The sequence below is a fragment of the Halichoerus grypus genome, chromosome 5 (genome assembly GCF_964656455.1).
Source record: "Halichoerus grypus chromosome 5, mHalGry1.hap1.1, whole genome shotgun sequence".
NCBI lineage: Eukaryota > Metazoa > Chordata > Mammalia > Carnivora > Phocidae > Halichoerus > Halichoerus grypus.
Window position 1 is genome coordinate 184,534,017 of NC_135716.1, and position 14,941 is coordinate 184,548,957.

Below are 14,941 nucleotides of genomic sequence, written 5' to 3' on the forward strand. Positions count from 1 at the left end.
TAACTTCCGCGGTGTAATCTCACAAGCGCTCTCAAGAGGGGCCTCCGTGGATTTGGTGACACATTTATTTTTAATTATTAAGTAGACTGAATAACAGTATCTGTGTCACAGACATGTTTTCATCCCTTCATGACATTTCATCAATTCTTTGCTACAAAATAATCTCTGCTCGAGACTACAGAGCTTCCACCTACAACTCTGGTTGCCAGAAGAACCTGTGATTCCAGCATTAGCTGGACTCAAGGACGAGATCCTCAAAGTACTGGCCTCACGTCACAGCAGATGGGTCCTTCTGGTTTTGTTGTTTTTTGTTGTTTGTTTGTTTGTTTTTCCCAAAAGGGCAATGTGCAACTTAACCAAAGGAGTGAGAAGGAGATTTTATATAAAACACGGGAGCCATGAAGGGCAGTGGGAAGAGCACAAATGGACCTGGGAGTCCATGAAACCTGGGTCCACATCTCAGCTCTCCCACTACGAGCTGTGTGACACTGGGCAGATCACTTAACCTCTCTGAGCTCCAGTTTCCTCCTTTGCAAAATCAGAGCAATGACAGCCACTCCACAGGGTCATCATGAGGATCCTGAGGATGGACTGAGAGGATGCACACTGGCTGGGTCACCTAGCACAAAGCCTGGGTTACGAGAGGGTCAGGCCCAGCACCTCCCAGCCAGACCTGAAAGGACGGAAAGACAGAATTAGTGGGTCTAGAAGCTCACAGCCAAATCCACGTAGAGCTTCCCATTGCAGTAACCAACTCCATTCAACAAGCATTTATAGAATGTGCATGCTCGTGCACACACACATACACACACGTGTACACACACACACACACACATGCAGCTCTTTTATCATAAAGACCAAAAGGAAATGAAAACAGCAAAGCCACAAGCCAATGCCCTGCCTTCACGAACTTGAGGCTCATGTCTTACTGATTTAGAAACAAGAAGCCAACTGTTTCTGCATTTGACTTAAAATCCTCAAAGCACGGTCTTGAAGCCACCCTATGTGCCGGGGTAGGAAAGTGGGACTGTCCCCAAAAAGGCTGCTCTATTTTCAGAGCTGACCTGATTTATATAAGGATCTGGACAGCTCTTCTTATCCAATAATTATGCACCAGGTCATTTATTACTGTCACTGATGATGGATCTGGTAACATTAGCAACACCGTACGTTCATATGCTGCTGTATTTTGCATTCTAAAAAAAAATGTGGCAGAACCACAGTGTAACAAATTCCATAAAGTCATGTTTTTACCCCGTTACCTACTTCCACAGTGCCCGACTGTCATTAAATCCCAATACACGGTGCCTAAGACTTACACACACACCCCAAACAATCAGATGCTAATCTTTGGCAGATAAGTAGAGAATATCCACTTTTTAATTAAATTTTTATTTTGTTAATTGTAGATTCACAAGCCCTGTAATATGTAACACAGAGAGATCCTGCACCTGGTTCCCCCAGCAGTAACATCTTACAAAATTAGGGTACAATGATATAAGCAGGATATTGGCATCGATGCGATCAAGATAGAAAGCATCCCCATCATCGCCAAGAGCCCTTGTGCTGCCATGACGTACCCACATCATCTCCCCTCATGCTCCCCACCCTCTCACCCCTGGCAACAACCACCCTGTTCGTTTCTGTAATTTTACCATTTGAAGCATGCTATGGAGCGGTCATAAGCACACTTCCAGACTGTCTTTTTTGCTTAGCATTGTTCTCCGGATACTCATACAGGTTGTTGGGTGTAGCAGTGGTCCTTTCATTGCTATTGCTGGGCACCATTCATTCCATGGTGTGAAGGTACCAGGGTTTGCTAGGCCATTCACCCACTGAAGGGCATCTGGGTTCTTTCCAATTTGAGACTATGACAAATAAAGCTGCTATAAAACATGTGTGCACATGTTGCGTGAACATGTTCTGCATTTCTCTGGCAGAAATGCCCAGGAGTGAAAAGCTCCACTACATGGTCCCATTTTACCTTCCCAACAGCAGCGTGTGAGGGACCCAGGTTCTCCACGTCCTTGCCAGCACTTAGTGTTGTCAGCATTGTTTATTTTCGCCGCTCTCATAGATGAGTAGTGATGGTTGTGGTTTTAATCTGCATTTCTCTAATGAGTAACGATGCTGAACATCCTTCCATGTGCTTTCTGACTACCCGACTACCCTCTTTGGTGAAATGTCCCTTCATGGTTTTCACCTGTTTCTAGTTGGGTTGTGTTTTGAGAGGTGTTTGTTTTTTGGATACTAGTCCTTCGTCAGGTATGCGGTTTGCAAATATTCTCTCCCACTCTGTAGTGTCTTTTTACCCTCTTGGATGAGTCTTTCACAGAAAAAAATGATAAAATCTTGATGAGGTCCAATTTATCAGTTTCTTCCTTTTATGGATCGTGCTTTGGGTGGCAAGTCAAAGAGCTCCCTGCCTGTTCGCACCACTTGAATACCTTCTACTTGTTTTTTTTTTTTTTTCTTTTCTAAAATCTTTCTAGTTTTACATTTTACATTTAATTATGTGACCAATTTCAAGCTAATTTTGTATTAGGTATGAGATTTAACATTGAGGTTCTTGTTTGTTTCTTTGCTCTTGGCTATGAATGTCTTATTGTTCCAGTACAATTTGTTGAAAAGGCTATCCTTCCTCCACTGGATTAGCACCTTTATCCAAAATCAGCTGGGCATATTTGTGGGAGTCTGTATGCGGATTCTCTGCTCTGTTTTGTTGATCTATCTATCCTTCCATCAATGTGACACAGTCTCGATATGACAGCTACATAATGTTTGATCATCAGACTGATTCCTCTCATTTTATTATTCTTTTATTATTTTATCAAAACTGTTTTAGTATTTCTAGTCCCTTTACCTTCACATATGCATTTTAGAATAACCTTACCTATGCATGCAAATATTTTGCTGGGATGTTGACTAGAATCATGTTAAGCTTCTATATCAGTTTGAGAAGTGACCGTCTTCCTTGAGTCTTCCCATCCATGAACATGGTACGGCTTTCCATCATGTAGACCTTCTTTCATCTCCTCCACCAGCGCCACATACCTCCAAGCATGCGAGTCATCAGCATAACACGATTTGTTAGGTTTACACTGAAATATTTCATTTTGGGGGTGATTGAAAATGGCACTGCATTTTTTAAATTTCAGTGTCCATGTGTTCATTACTAATAGATGGAGATAGAATTCATTTTTATACATTTATCTTGTATCCTCCAACCTCCCTGAACTCACTCATTAGTTCTAGAAGTTTTGTTTTTTTTTTTTTTTTAATAGAGTACATGAGATTTTCTATGTAGACAATCACAACATCTGCAAACAGGGACAGTTCTATTTCTTCCTTTCTGGATGTCTTTTATTGCTTTTTTCTTCCTGTGTCATCCCTGGCTTGTTCCTGATCTCAGGGGGAGAAGCTTCTAGTTCTCAGCATTAAGCGTGAACGTAGTCGTAGGCTTTTGTATATGTTCTTTATCAAGCTGAGGAAATGCCCCTCTATTTCTGCTTTTCTGGCAGTCCTTCTCGTGGATAGGTGTTGAATTTATCAAATGCAGAGGATCCTATGATATTTCTTCTTTAGCCTTTCATTTGATAGATTGCCATGACTGATTTTCAAATATTGAACCATCCCTGCATCCATGGAGTAAACCCCACTTGGCCATGGTATATGCTTCTTTGTATATATTGTTGAATTTTATGTGCTAATATTTTGTTACTTTTTTTTGTTTTTTGTTTGTTTGTCAGCAGCCAGGTTCGGATGTGGCATGCTCCATCCTTTCTTAGACTCTCAATCGTGTGAACACTCCTTCTGCAGGAGGAGTTTTGTTTTAAAAACTGGTCTCTTCACCTGGAGTTGGAGCTCCTAATATAGGTGCTTTGATACCCATTGGTCCCCAAAGTGTCCACCACACACACGTACACACTCGTACACACAGGCACACACACCTATGTCTGGAACAATATTCCTAAGTGTCTCCATTGGAATCAGACCTTAGCAATTACCATCTTTCCTCCTCCCACGAGGCCCAGGGTGACACAGACGCTCAGCATCATGTTGGTGATAAGTGCTGAGTGCAGGGACAGGATGAAAGCCCTGCCCTCAGGTCAAATGTGGTGCATGTCTGCTGCCAGAGGAGCCCCTGGGAGGTCTGTCCCAGGGTGCTGGCTCTGGGGCACATTGGGGCAGGACCCTGGAACCGTCCCTCTAGGAGGTCGGCTCTCCCTTCTGGAAGGTGACCTGGCTTCTGTCTTGTTCTTCCATGTGCTGGTCTTCCCCCTCCACTGACTGTCCCCCCGGCCTCTGACACCTCTGCTATAACTGAGCAGGCTCTGTCCCTCCCTCCTCAAGTCCCCCAAAGTGCTTCATTACAACCCAGCGTGGGAACCGCTCCGGAAGGTGTGAACAACCTGCTTGCAGGCCAGCCATCTCCTGCCTTGAGACAACTGGCCCCTGAAGGAGGCAGCTGCTGCCCCAAACCTGGCTCGATGTTCCACCTCTGCAACTGGCACGGCCAGGCATAGGTCTGGCACTCAGCAAATGTCAAATGTCCACTGCTGAATGAGGAGGAGTGCTGGCCAGCCTGGCCCTTCTCGGAGCTCATACTAACCAGCAACGGTGCCAAGCTCGACATTGGTGGGAAGGAGGGGGTGGTAGGCTCCGAAACATTTACTTTTCTCACTTCTGTGTTTCCCCAGGAAAGTGTCCAATATGACAACCAGCAACCCCATGAAGCTATTGAGCACCCCAAATGTGGCCCATGTTATTTCGATTGGACACTGCTGGTCTCCACTCTTGATAACAGTATTTTTATCCCCACACATATCCCCCCCTCCATTACTGGACGGCAGGGTCTTCAAGGGCAGAAACCCACTCATTTCTGGGTCTGCATGGCATCTGCTCGGGGTCAGCCAACCCCAGGCATGCAAGAATTGAGCAGTGAGTTAAAGGTGTGGATGAAATGAACGAAATCAGAGATCAGAGCATTCTCTACGTGGCATAGACATTTAAAGCGGACGTGTGTGATTAACTAGAATCGCCATGCTGTACCTGACACCCCCATGACTTACTTATTTTGTAACTGCAAGTCTACCTCTTGACCTCCTTCACCCCTTTTGCCAACCCCCCACCCCCCCATCCCAGCAACCCCCAGCCTGCTGCCTGTTTTGCATACTTGAAAGTTGCTAAGAGAGCAGATCTTAAAAGTTCTTATCACACACACACAAAAATTCTGTAACTGTGTGAAGGGATGGATGCTAAATACATGTTACCGTGGCGATCATCTTGCAAATCGTTATGCTGTACCCCTGAAGCTAATATAATGTTGTAGGTCAGTTAAACCTCAACGTGTATAAAGAGGAGATGTGTTTTATCTGACTACCGTGCAAATTCTGTAGCTCACACCTGGGACAGGAGCAAAGGTGCCAGAGGGTGTCTGCCTGTCCTCAGCATCTACCTACCTGCCCACCTGTGCGCTCGCATACTGACCAGAACTTTCTCTTGCAAACGAACTGGCTGTGCCTCGAGTTAACCTTTTCCTAGTCCCGGGTAGGTGTAGGAACTGTCCCAGTGCCCGGGAAAGCCAAAGGGAAGGGAGAACTCAGTCCAACTGTAAAGCCAATAGTTTGCATCTGGCCCCAAGCCACCCTCACCCCACATCTCCCTGTCCTCCCTTGATGGTACCTTTTCCCCTCAATCCCATGACCACACCTGTGCCCCTGCCTTCACGTGCTCTTCCCATCCATACCCATCCTTCCTCCAAGACACTTAAAACTCAGATACTTTCACTACTATTAGCATTCAGGAGAATGACTGAAAGAGTTCAACAGGATTGTTTTTCCTAAACACGTCTGCATTCCAGTTGGAACTAAATCTCACAGCAAAGGAAAGAATCTCTAATGGTGGAACCGTGATCACCAGCAGTCGGGTGGAAGAAGTGGTATATCTACTTGGAGCAGGACAGGGCCTAAACATAGGGTGGGCCCCGGTGGGGAATTAAGCCTCAGTGTGGAGTTAAGGACGAGTAACCACAGGGCAAGACTTGACGAAGCCAGGGCTCTGGGCCAGGCAGACACATCTACTCATGCACACACATCTCCTGAGCATTGACTGCACCACACACTCTTCTCAAGAGCTGATGAAGAATGAGACTCAGTCCCTGCCCTCATGAGCCCACAGTCCAGAGACCAGGGCTCCTCTTTGGGGTCAAAGAGGAAGCCTGAACACAGGTTTCCGGTGGACACATCCCCTGGGTCTCCACTGCCAGCTACAAGGTCCTGATGCGGCCCCGTTCCAGAAGCCCCTGAGGTCACGCACGGGGAGGGCAGGCGAGCGACACAGCCCAGGCAACTGCCCACATGGGGCTGCAAACGGTGGGAGAGGGCAGAGCGGCAGTGGGCCCTGCCACGCCAGCCCTCCTTGGCTGGCCACCCAAAGGAAAGTGCAACAAATGGCAGGCGTCCCAGTGAGTGGACAGAACGAGCACAGTGAAGGGCAGGCTGGGAAGGCTGACGCACAGATGGGCCCAGCATGGCTGCCACCAACCTCTTCTTGGGGGGGGAGCAGAGGGGATGAGGAAATAAAGTGACACCCTTCTGTAGAGCGCATGCAGGGGTTGGAAAAGCAAATACAAGCCCCAGCCCCTCCCCCGCCATCACCAGGTCCCCTTGGTCCAGCAGCAGGACCCTGGCCTCTGCCAGCACACGACTCCCAACATGCCGCCCCTGCTCTGGGCTCTCTTTCAGCCATGTCGGAGATCCTCATAATGATGAAGACACCCACCGAGGAATGTTGGGTTTCTGGCTTCTCACTGTCCCCAGGGCCCTTGTACAGCTCACCCGGCCACTTCTCCGCACCTGCCAGGCATCCCAATTATTAACTCGACCTGTCCAGAGGCTACTGGGAGACAATGAGGCAGCTGCCCCCCACCCCCCCAGCAGCAGCAGGGAATGAATCCTGCACCCTCTTCTGGAAGGGGCATCGGGGACCTGGCATTGAAGAAATAATCCCACTGTTTCTCGTTGATTGCTGGAGTACAGGGCCCTGCCCCAGGGGAGGGGGCTGGAGAAGCCAAGCCTCCCCCAGGCAACCAGCTCTGCTCCAACCCTGACGTGGATAAGGAACTCGGGGAGCTGGGCCCCCCACACACACACCAGGGCCCCCGAAGCTCTGACATGGGGACGCTGCAGCCTCTGACTTTCTATTAACTGAGAGTTAATCTGAGTTACGTAAGTGCCACTCCCCACTCGGCGGCCTTATGACTCACCGACTCCTTTGAATTCCTGGAAGGGGGTCTTAGAGAAAGAGAGTCAGTGGGCCCCACAGCTTGTCTGCTCCAGCTCCAGCAAGCCCCGGCTCCTGCCTCCCCCTCGTGTCTGACTGGCATCGGGCAGGAGAAACCCTCTCGAGCCAGACTTCAAACATGAAAATCTAGATCAAGGATATATTTGGCTTTCCAAGCTAATCTTTACATCAATTTGGTCTCTACTGACTTGTAGCCCTTTGAAGAAAACTTGGCAACCACGCATATGGAAAGCAGATGACTCTTATGTAACCCCAGACAGGAGCCCCTGGGCTCTGGAAGGCCCGGCAGTCATGGGTGGGTTGGGGTTTGCTGTTTACCCACTTCATCATGACCTAAGGGGCAGCTTTTATCCACATGGCTGGGCAGCGGAGTTTTCCCACAAGAAGCCCAGGGAGATAAATGCGTCAGGAAGCACGCCGGACCCACTTGTGCCAGACATCTTGATGGCGCCCAGGCCAGTGGGCTGGGGGATGGCGAGGCTGGCTGGGCTGCCACCCGGCCGCTGACACCTGAACGACCCCAGCTAAGAGGATGCAGGGCTCAGTGGGGAAGCAGGCTGTCCCCCTCCAGAGACAGACGTCTCGGGGAGGCGTGGAGCTGTCTCTGCGTGTGAGCTGGCTTGCCCTGCTCCCTGCTTACCGCCCGCTTGGATGCACAGAAGAGAAGGAAGCAGGTGATTACAGTAAATCAACAGAAGGGACCGACTTAGGAGGAGCCCACCAGCCCCTCCTCCGCTTGGACAGTGGATCCCCTGGGTGGGCGTGGCCTGAGGGGGAGGGGGCCATGCCCCAGCGGTGGAAAGATTTGAGCTGCCTCTCAGAACGGCCATTTACTCCAGCATCACTGTCACTGATGAGCTTCCCAGCCGCTGACCCTCGATGGATTCCGGCTGCAATCAATTTGGTAGCAGCCGTCAGAAATGGGCACAAGCCAGGCTTCACCAGGAGGGCGATGTCTGTGGACAGAGCGCCTGACTCCGTCCGTCCTCTTAAAGCCTCCACACAGCCCCAGCTGCTGGACTTTAGAGGCGGGGATGGTGACAGCCCACCCCCTGGGCCCACGTGGTGAGGCCCAAACATGGTACCGCATGGCCCGAGCTCGGGGGACTGCGAAGCACCCGCGAAGGAAGAGAGTCCCAGCACTTTGTTACACACCCACCCCCGAGCAGACGCACACAGCCAGGGCCTTGGTGGGTGGGAGAACAGACAGAGCGACCCCCAGGAGCACGGCCTGGGAAGAAGCGTGGCGTTGGCTCGCCTGAGCACACCTAGCAAATGCCTTGCACGCTCCCAGCCCCTGACGAAGCTGCGGCCTCCGAGGCCACTTAAACAACGAGGCAGCCACACTCCCTGCTGCGTGCTGAGTAAGCGCCCCTCCAAGCTGGGCGCGGTGCTCGTTTATGTCTGAGCTCCAACGCAGCTGGTCAAGCTACTGGGCTGCCTTCGAGAGATACCTTTATCCGTGCTTGGAGCTTTGGTACAACTACCACCAAAAAGGCATGAAAACAAGACAGTCTGTTTCTGCCTCGTGAGAAGAAAAGGGCTCCATGCACAGCTCCGGTCAAACGCAGGAGCAAAAAACCAAGCCCAGATTTTTGCCTCAGGAGCCTGAGCAGAGGGCTTCTCGCTCCGGTGATGCTCAGAGCAGCCTTCCACAGACCCGGGCTCTAGGTTCGGTGTCTGTCCGAGAAACCAGGTTGGAAGCCAGGCAGCAGGATGTGCAGGGCTCACCCGGGGAGCCACAGAGTGTGGCTTGTAAGCAAAGCTGACCGGCTTTCTTCAAGGAAGAAGTGCGTTTCCAGGTCTGGAGCAAGCAGTCCCGGCTTTGCTACCGTTACCCTTGCCTGGTGTGATGGGAAAACAACACAGACCCTCCCGGCAAGACACCTGTGCTGGCCAGGGGATGGCCCTCACAGATATGACAGATCTCTCTCCTGTCAGCCTCCTAGATAGGTGACAGCTCGTCCTTAGAGACACACTCACAGAAAATCTCTTGTGCTAACACTGAAGAAAAAAAAAAAAAAGCAAAAGGTCAAACTTCAAAATCACCAACAGAACTATTTCCTACAGCAAAATCCCAAGGAGATCTCACTTGGGGATGCTTTAGAGGAACTGTTTTAGTGAATTTTGAACCAACAGAGAGGTTTCTTTCCACGGTATTTACTCTTCTCTTCCCCTTATCAAAATGTACTAATCTTTCAATCTAGCAACTTAGTAATAAAAAAAAGAAAAACCTGTAACTTGCCAGCAGTCAGTCAGGAACCAAGCGGCCAGACAGTAGCTCGGGAAGCATCTGGGAGCCAAAGGTGCTCCCAGAACCAGGGCTGGGACCTCCTGATCCTTCCAGAGGGCCTCCAGGGCTGGCTGAGCCTTGAGAGGCGCCGTGGCAGGGCACCTGGAGGGGTCACCAGGCAAGGCTGCCCTCGCTCCATTTTGTCTGCGTCCCAGAACAGGGAGCCTAAACCTTATCTAGTCCAAACACACTATATCGATTCAGGCCACGCCGATACCCAACAGGATCCGCTTCACCATTAACCTTTTAAAGCCCACACTGGCAAACAAGACCCAGCCACCAGGAGAAGGAATGCCGCTTTCCAGAAAAAGGCGGATAACATTTGACAATTTTCACTAGATGTTTTCAACAGTCTTTACCCCGGGGATGGGGGATTGTCTCATAAATCAAAGGTAGCTAGAGAACGCGTGGCGCGCTCTGTCCTCTTCTGATTTCTCAAAATCAGGACGCGCACTTGAGTCTCCTTTCGGCTCACTCCCCCCAGCTTTGATGGGGCGGCGGTGGGGGCGGCTCAGGCGGCCGCTCCAGCACCTAGCGGCCCTTCTCCTCCCCAGCATGGGAGCGCAGTGCATCCCAGTGGACAAACTCGAGAACCGCACCGCTTTCTCCGCCTCCGCCAATGTCCTCCTTGCTTTCGGTTGCAACCCGGGACCCAAAAACGCACCAGCTCCGCGAAGCCCCCTGGCAGGCGGGCGACGGTTTGGAGGCAGCCTGCCCCGCCAAGGAGACAACGATGCACTGCTGAGCTTTACGCCGCCCCAGGCACGGGCTGAAAGCCCGAGCTCCACAGCAAGCAGGCAAAGTTTGCCGGAAAGGGTCTTCCTGTGTACCCCTGGCGCCGAGTTCCGGGCTCGACCCCCTGGTTCCAGCTGGCCCTGGAGTCCGGACTCAGACAAGCCCCGGGGCACTCCCGCGGGTGTTTGCGTGAGTGGGTAGGTGGGGGGTGCCCGCCCGCGCTCCCCCAGAGCCCCAGCGTCTCCCGCCCCAGCTGCCCGCCAGCTGTGCGCGCCCGTCGGGCCCGGAGGTCACCGGCAAACAGCTGGATCGGCAGCTGGGAGCCCGGGAGGCCCCTGCTCAGCCCTGGGGGCCCCGAGGAAGGGAAAGGGAGGGCGGAGTGGCTGTTTGATTTTGGTTTCCTCCAACTCCGCCTTCTAAGCTCTCGCCGGGAGCCGGGAGCCGGGAGCCGGGAGCCGGGGAGCTCTAGCTTTCTCCGGCAGCCCCGGCCCCCGCCCCGGGTCCATGGCCCGCCGGGCCCCAGGGAGGAGGCGCGCCGGGGCGGCAGGCCAGGACACTGCGCTGCTGGTGCCGGGAGCCGCGGGCTCGCCCCGGCCAGCCCGGCTGCACGGGGAGCTGGGGCGGGCGCCGCTGGCCGGACCCAGAGGCGCGCAGCCCGGGAGAGCCGGCCGCTCCCTGCGGGGCCGCGGAGCTCCGAGCTCCGGACTGGCACCCCGACCGAGCTCCCGGGGCCCCTCCTGGCAGCTAGCGGGGAGCGGGGAGGGGTCCCTTTATTTGCAACGTTGAGGAGAGCGCCGCTTCAGCCCAGCCCGGCACCCACGCACCCACGCACCCACACGCACCCCGGCGCTGGCCGGGTCGCTCACCTGAGTCCTAAAAGCTGTTGAATCCACATGGTCACGTTTCGGGGAGCGGAGCCTCAGACCTTGCTCGCCCCGGCCATCTGCGCGGCGCCCGCGCCCGCTCGCTTCCGTCCCGCGGCGCCGGTCTCTGGCTCTCGGTCCGCCGCCGCCCGCCGCCCGCCGCCCGCCGGCCGCGGGGCGCAGAGCGAGTCAGAGCGCGGCCGCGCGGGGCTCCATGCCGGCCGGCGCGCCGCCGCCGTTGGGGCGCATGGCTCAGGCGGGGCGGCCCGCGGGGGCGCACATCCTCCGGCCGGGGCGCGGGGCTCGTCGCCCCTCCGGGGGCGAGCCAGCGAAGGCGGCAGCGAGGCAGGGGCGCCCACGGCCGGCCCGGGAGGGGCGCGCTCCGGCGCTGCGGCCGCGCGGGGAGAGTCGGAGGAGACGCGGCTTCGCCCTCCGGGGCGGTGGGGAGGGAGGCCGGGCGGCGCCGCCGCGCACGGTGCGTGTCTCGTGGCGCGGCTCTCGCCTCCGGTCCGAGCCCCGCGCCGAGGGGGCGGCGCGGTCCGGGGGTGCGGGCGGCGGCGACGCGGAAGGACGCGGGTCGCCTCCGCGCGCCGCCAGGTCAGGGGGCTGCGCCGGGGGTGCGCCGCCGGCCGGCAGCGCTCAAGTTGGCCGGGGGCTCCGTCTGAGCGCTCGCTCTGCAGACGGCCGCGGCGCCGGAGGCCGGCAGGAGGCGGGCGCGGGAGGCGCGCGGGGCGAGGGCGCCGTGGAGCGCGGGGCGTGGGGACGCGCGGCGGCGGCGCCGCGCCGAGGAGGCGCGCGGGGATCCCGGGGCCCCGCCGCCCGCGCCCACCGCGCCCGCCGCAGAGCCGCCCGCGCCGCTCGGCCGCCTTCCTCCGCGCGTCTGCCTCTCCGAGCGCTCGCCCCCGCCTCCCCGAGCGGGTCCCAACTCCGCCCGCCCGGCCCGGCTCACGTCACCCGCCTTCCCCGCCCCTCGAACTGGAGCCCGAGCCCCCTGCCCGGCGCCGGCTGCCGCTCTGTGCCCCGCCTCACGGCGCGGGGCTGTGCCCGGCCCAGGCGACACATCAGGCGGGGTCCCCGGCCGCCCCTTCCCCATCCCCGGCCTCGTCCCACTCCCCACCTTGGGAAAGGCTCGAGAGAGGCCGCGGGCTCGGATTGGACCGCTGGGCGCCGCCGGATGGTGTTGCCACGGTAACCGGATGGCCTGCGAAGCAGTTCGAGGTTCCGACCCATTTACGGGTGCGCCCGGTGGACCTGGAGCGCTAATTTGGGGAGGGGGCGTTCCCGAGGGAGCACTGGTGGGGGGCTCCCGGAGCGAGAGGCTGCGCAGAAAGTTTCCTCCAGGCGGAGCTGCACCAGAGGCGCGGCCAGAGTCTGGGAAGCCGGAGGGTCCGCTACTAGGGGTCCCTCTCTTCCCGCCTCCCCGGCCCCCAGCCTTGGGCCCTGGCGGAAGAAGCCCCGGCGTCCCAGGTCAGAGCTTAGCACCTTCTGCCCCAACCCAGCCCGGACCTGAATGTCCAGGCTCCCACAGCCCCCGGGGTTGAGCGTCAGGCAGCAGCCGCTGCTCGGCCAGGCCCTCGCTCCCGAGGAGTCCCTGCGAGCTCTGAGTCCTCGGCCTCCCAGACTCCCGCCGCAGCCGGTACCCCGGCCCGTTCCCATCCCAACACTTCCCCTTGCCTTCCGGGTGAGGCTGTATTTGCAGGACAGTGGCTGGAGGAGGAAGGGCCCTACAAGCGGGCCTCTCGCTGAGATAAGTGACCTACAGCGAACCGCTCTGCTCACCCGGGAAACCGCCCGCAAAGGCCTGGCTGTCCACTCGGTGCCCTCGAGGGCGCTGCAGAATCGCAGGCCTTAGGGATCACCTGGCGCAGCTCTTCTGTGGCAAGCGCGGAAGCGGGCCGGGATTGGAAGGAAAGTTAACTAACACCAGATCTGACCCATGCAGCGGCCTCCCTTAGCCAAGCTCTGGAATCACCCCAGTCTTGTGAGGTCAGCACAGAGACCCCACTTGGCTGGTCTGGCCTCCTTGAGAAGGGGCAGTTTGTGGTGGGGCAGATCCAGGCCCTGCATGGCTGCGACTCGGACTCCCAGGCAGGCCCTTCATCCCTGGGCTTCGGGTCTCTGAGAGCCATAGGGGTCTACTCCGCCCAGACAGCAGGTGCGGGTGACCTGCCTCCCCATGAAGACAGCAAAGACAGGAGGCGAGGAGCCGTGGGGGCAAGAAACCAAGGTTTGCGGTGAGCACACGAGCCCGTGCTGTTTACTCACTGAGGGGCCCGGGCGCCTGATGTAACTTCTCTGACCCTTTTACTCACTGAGGGGCCCGGGCGCCTGATGTAACTTCTCTGACCCTTTTACTCACTGAGGGGCCCGGGCGCCTGATGTAACTTCTCTGACCCTTTTACTCACTGAGGGGGCCCGGGCGCCTGATGTAACTTCTCTGACCCTTTTACTCACTGAGGGGGCCCGGGCGCCTGATCTAACTTCTCTGACCCTTTTACTCACTGAGGGGCCCGGGCGCCTGATGTAACTTCTCTGACCCTTTTACTCACTGAGGGGCCCGGGCGCCTGATCTAACTTCTCTGACCCTTTTACTCACTGAGGGGGCCCGGGCGCCTGATCTAACTTCTCTGACCCTTTTACTCACTGAGGGGCCCGGGCGCCTGATCTAACTTCTCTGACCCTTTTACTCACTGAGGGGCCCGGGCGCCTGATCTAACTTCTCTGACCCTTTTACTCACTGAGGGGGCCCGGGCGCCTGATCTAACTTCTCTGACGCTTTTACTCACTGAGGGGCCCGGGCGCCTGATCTAACTTCTCTGACCCTTTTACTCACTGAGGGGGCCCGGGCGCCTGATCTAACTTCTCTGACCCTGTTTCCTTCTCTGTGAAATCGCTTTCATTTTTGTGGGGAGTAAATGAGGTGGCCTCACACACAGCGTCGCTATTAGGGTTCAAAGAAGCACCAGGCTGAGTCAGCACTTGGCCTGCCTGGCCCTTGCTGGATGATGTCCCCCCCGGAGCCTACTCCCTGTGGAGTTTGGGGGAACAGAGCCCCACCACGGGGGACCAGGAAGTACTGGAACAACAGGCTGGGCCCAGGGTAGTCCCGAGAAGGGGGTGCGCACAGTGCTGCCACCTAGCGGGACAAAGTGGGGCTGCTGCAGGAGGGAGGCCCTTTCAGGAGCCAGAACAACCCTCTAGTAGGCCCCTGGCCAGGTGGGGCTGGGGGTGGGGGGACGTCCTGATCCCCTTGGTTCCAGGGACCCCTTCAGCAACCGTGTGCAAAGTGGGGACCTTGTCTCAGAACGTTTATAAATGCATACGCTAAAGGGCACTAGGAGGAGTTATCAGGAAGTCAGTTTTATGGCCATGCGTCATCAAACTATTAAAACCAATTTTTGAAATAGCAATGTGTGTTCTTTAATATTATGTCAAGTAACGAGTGGGTGGATCTAAAACATAGTGCCATTTAGAAGTGGAGATATGCAGCAATGGTATTTTGAGACAGCCGAAATGTCGGTCACGTGATGGGGGGATGCCTGCAAGTTCTGGGTTTGAGAGCAGGTCACAGGGGCCTCGTGCCCCTGTGGCCTGTTGCCTACGCTTGTGATGGACGGAAATGTTGGATTTCAGTTGGAATTTGCAAGAAGAAACATATCATTTTTCCCCACCCATGTATAAAGACGCGTTGGGTTCTACCCACATTCCCCTGGGGGTCCCTGGACCCCAGGTATGAGCCCCTGGC

The 14,941-nt window shown here is 55.7% G+C and overlaps 1 protein-coding gene across 1 annotated transcript in view; it reads right to left on the reverse strand.

Annotated features, from left to right (window-relative positions):
- Positions 1 to 12,056, reverse strand: part of AJAP1 (adherens junctions associated protein 1) — a 128,662-nt gene extending 116,606 nt beyond the window's left edge. The window contains exon 1 of the mRNA XM_036089546.2: positions 11,200 to 12,056. Coding sequence (XP_035945439.1) covers positions 11,200 to 11,228 — 29 coding nt within the window. The 5' untranslated portion in view covers positions 11,229 to 12,056. The remainder of the gene's footprint in view (positions 1 to 11,199) is intronic.
- Positions 12,057 to 14,941: the final 2,885 nt, after the last annotated feature.